The sequence below is a fragment of the Etheostoma cragini genome, unplaced genomic scaffold (genome assembly GCF_013103735.1).
Source record: "Etheostoma cragini isolate CJK2018 unplaced genomic scaffold, CSU_Ecrag_1.0 ScbMSFa_72, whole genome shotgun sequence".
NCBI lineage: Eukaryota > Metazoa > Chordata > Actinopteri > Perciformes > Percidae > Etheostoma > Etheostoma cragini.
Genome location: NW_023269339.1, coordinates 1 through 4,001, shown reverse-complemented (window position 1 = coordinate 4,001; position 4,001 = coordinate 1). Strand labels below are relative to the sequence as shown.

Sequence of the window (4,001 nt, the reverse complement as noted above, 5' to 3'; positions counted from 1 at the left end):
CTTTCTTAGGGGGCTTCTTAGAGCCTTTAAAGGGTCTTTCTTCTGGAACTTTAAATCTTTTAGAGCAGATCTTCTTAGAGCTTTTAGAGGGGATCTTTCTCACGACCAATCTTAGTGGGCTTCAGAGAACATTCTTAGGGCCAGTCTTAGGGGGCATTGGAGCATCTTTTTAAGGCCTTCCTTACGGGGCTTCAGAGGGCCTTCTTATGACCTTGTGTGTGTGAGTGTGTGTGTGTGTGTGTGTGTGTGTGTGTGTGTGTGTGTGTGTGTCTGTGTGTGTGTGTGCACCTGGTTGAGGATCTTCTGAAGGAAGGCGGTGCCCATGCGATCTGCCAGGTGGCGGTATGATGGGTGCGACAGGAAGAACTTCCTCTCAGCCTGTAGAGCTGCTGTGATGTCTTTCTTCCCGTCGATGTCCTTCTGGCTGCGGTTCACCACCCCGACGTAACCTGACACAGTCCAGAGTCCGTCACTCTGACCCGGGACACCCGCAGATCCTTCACTATCTAAAGAGTCTACCTCCACCTATCTCATAGAGTCTATCTCATCAACACCTGCTCATTCTCTGACTCGTTCTTCTGCTTGTCTTCTATTTAAGGCTGAATCCCATTTCTCGGTCTTACCCCTACCCCTTGGCCCTTGAAACCAAGGGGTGAGGGGTGAAAACATACCCCTATAAAATGGGACACCACTTGGTGACATCACCATACAGTATGGATCACAAATTTCCAAGATGCTGTCTCTGTCTGTGGATTGTGTGGGTTTGGACAACAGTGACATATTTATATATTTTATAGTTATTTTATGTTCACTTTGGTGATGCAGAGGCAGATGTTCTTATCCGTGTAGTACTTAGGTCTGTTTGCAATAAATATCTGTATACACATGTATCATGTATACATACATATACACCCTGTATACACATGTATCATGTTTACATACATATACACCCTGTATACACATGTATCATGTATACATGCATATACACCCTGTATATACATGTATCATGTATACATACAAATACACCCTGTATACACATGTATCATGTATACATACATATACACCCTGTACACATGGTGTGTTGTATATCTGTTTCAGTTATCACCGTTTTGAATGTCATTGATGTTCAGAAAAACATTTTGTTGACAAATATCCGTCTTTATTGGTGATAAATTGAACAAGCACAGGCAAAAACGTTACATAAAATGATGTAACAGAACCATTATCAACTATTAGAACCATAACTAACATGTCGAACACATAAAAAGGCACTCATATGTGTAAAACTAAAAAAATACACCCAAGACCACAAACAAACAAATAACTACAGCTGTTATGATATTCCAGACCAGTCTGGAGCCTGTTGGCCAGTAACCCCCCCCCCCTCACATATCATCAGTGTCCCGTATCAAATCTAACAACAATATACAAGTGCATGAACAATGGACAGGAATTAATTACAAATGATTACAATAATACAGAACCAATGCAATAATGAATGGGCACTACATGAACACAGGATTTAGGAAATGTCTGCTCGTTTTCAGCCCCAAAGTGGATCAGCTGCTGGGTGTCCTCTGGCGTCCCTGTGCGATACAGGACAGTATATGTAAAGCACGTAGCTATGTATCATAGACCGTTGATATTGCTATATATATATATATATATACTGTATATATATATATATATATATATATATATATATATATATATATATATATATATATACAGTCTATGCGATGTATACAGTCCATTCAAGGCAGAGAAATGCGGGACTGTTATGCAAATCAACGTTACCGTTAGCAATTAGCGTTAGCGATTAGCGTTAGCGATTAGTGTTAGCGTTACAAGCTAACAATTTTTAAAAAGTTTCAGTTAGGAACATGGTTTCAAGTATATATGTACAGGATTGCATAGACCACAAAACAAGACTGTTGTAACGTTTAAATCAATTATTTAAGCCAAAAGTACCTACATGTATGTGTCTCTCTGGTCGACGGGCAGCCATTGTTGCTTGTGTGTTTACAAGTGAGGTGGCGTCCATACTCGGTTCCTAGGGGTATACACCCCTCGGTCTATCCCCTACCCCTCGGTCGTGAAAGGTATTGGGACAGCACTAGGTCCCGCGTGAACGCGCCAAAACGAGGGGAAGGGGTAAGGGTTAGGGGTAAGACAGAGAATGAGATTCAGCCTAAATATTCTTCTGCTTAGTGATTAGTAACTAAAGAAGTATGTAACACAGGTTTTAAAAATCTAACTTTACGTCTCACCTCTGCGTAGCGGAAGCAGTTTGTTCTCCAAAATGTCTCTGGCGTCGGTTCCTTCATCCATCAGATCCAGTTTGGTGATCACACCGATGGTCCTCAGACCTGAACAAACAAGAAAATGCTTTAACCCAACCCCTCCCCCGAAAGACTTTTTTCCAGTCTCCTTGTGGGCGTTGTGTGTCTCTTTGTGGTCGTTGTGTGTCTCTCTGTGGTTGTTGTGTGTCTCTTTGTGGTCGTTGTGTGTCTCTTTGCAGTTTGTGTTTCATTCGGGGACATATGGCAGGGACAGGACCTCAGTAATGGACTTGTGAATATGAAATGCGGGAGGTGTAGAGGATGCAGTGGTGAAGATGTCGAGGACTCTGACCTTGCGGGTCTACCTCCTTTGCGATTTGCAGAGCGTCGGAGTTGGCGAGGTCGGAGTTGGCGGGAGAAACGGCCAATAGGAGGCAGTTGTCCTTGGTAACGAACTGCATAATCATCTCTTTGATCTGGTGCTCAATGTCGGCCGGCTGGTCGCCCACCGGGACCTTCGTCATCCCGGGGAGGTCCACCAGGGTCAGGTTCAACACTGCAGACACGAAGTCAGGGTGAGTGGGTGTCTGTGTGAGTGTGTATGTGTGTGTGTGTGTGTGTGTGTGTGTGTGTGAGTAATTGTGTGTGTTTCTGTGTGTGTGTGTGTGTGTGTGTGTGTGTGTGTGTGTGTGTGTGTGTGTGTGTGTGTGTTACCGTGGGGGGAGTAGACTCGTAGGTTTATGGGGACCGGGCTGATCCCCTTGTTCTGTCCGGTGATCCGGTCCGTTTCCGCTTCGATCTCCTGACGAACTTCATCGAAGTCGGTGAACTTCTTCCCTTTGCAGTGCAGGAACTCTGCGTACTCTGAGCCACCAAGTTCAGGTTCAGGTTTATTGTCACATGCACCTTAGTACAGCGTACCACAGCAATGAAATACAACACGCCTTATTGCACTCTCTCAGCACCAGTCAACAGTAACAGTTATAATAACAATAATAATAATATAAAACCATAAAACCATTAAACCACCACAATAAACAGTGGCTGAGGGACTAGATGCAGACCCCAGCCTCCTTCCTGCTGGGCCATCATTCAGTACCCTTATTACCCTGGGGGTAAAACTGTCCCTATAATGTGATGGACGCGTTGGGACACTCTGCCATCGTCTCCCTGATGGAGTGGGGGGGGGGGAGGTTGTGTGCAGGATGTAGGCCCTGAAGGCAGTTTCATTATTGCTGTCAGTGAGTCCTATCACAGTAGTGTCGTCTGCAAATTTCCCAGTACTATTAGTGGGATGTTTTGCCATACAGTCATATGTGTACAGACTATATAATAAGGGACCGAGACAGCATCCCTGGGGTGCTCCGGTGCACTCTACAGCCTGAGTACGTAGTGCCAACTCTAACTATCTGGGGGTGACCTGTTAGAAAGTCCTGGATCCAGCTGCAGATGGAATTGCAGAGGCATTTATATATTATATCCTCTCTAATGTATATAAGGTATATTATATAGTGTATATAGTATATATAGTAGTATGGTATGTAGTATTATGAGCAGGGGTGCACATAACCTTTTCAGTGAGTTACTCAGGTGAGTATCAGGAGATGGTGTTTGGTACTCACTCCTTGTGCAGCGTAGTCTTCCCCACTGTCCTCTTCAGCGTCGTCCCCACTGTCCTCTTCAGTGTCGTCCCCACTGTCCTCGTCCCCACTGTCCTCT

At 44.5% G+C, this 4,001-nt stretch overlaps 1 protein-coding gene across 1 annotated transcript; it reads right to left on the bottom strand.

Annotated features, from left to right (window-relative positions):
- Positions 1-271: 271 nt before the first annotated feature.
- On the bottom strand, positions 272-3,188 carry LOC117941419 (dynamin-1-like; the record flags this gene model as incomplete). The annotated part of the gene is made up of 4 exons (XM_034866442.1): positions 272-449; positions 2,271-2,369; positions 2,635-2,838; positions 2,997-3,188. Coding segments are annotated over 4 exons (673 nt in total), but the record flags the coding sequence as incomplete, so codon positions are not given.
- Positions 3,189-4,001: the final 813 nt, after the last annotated feature.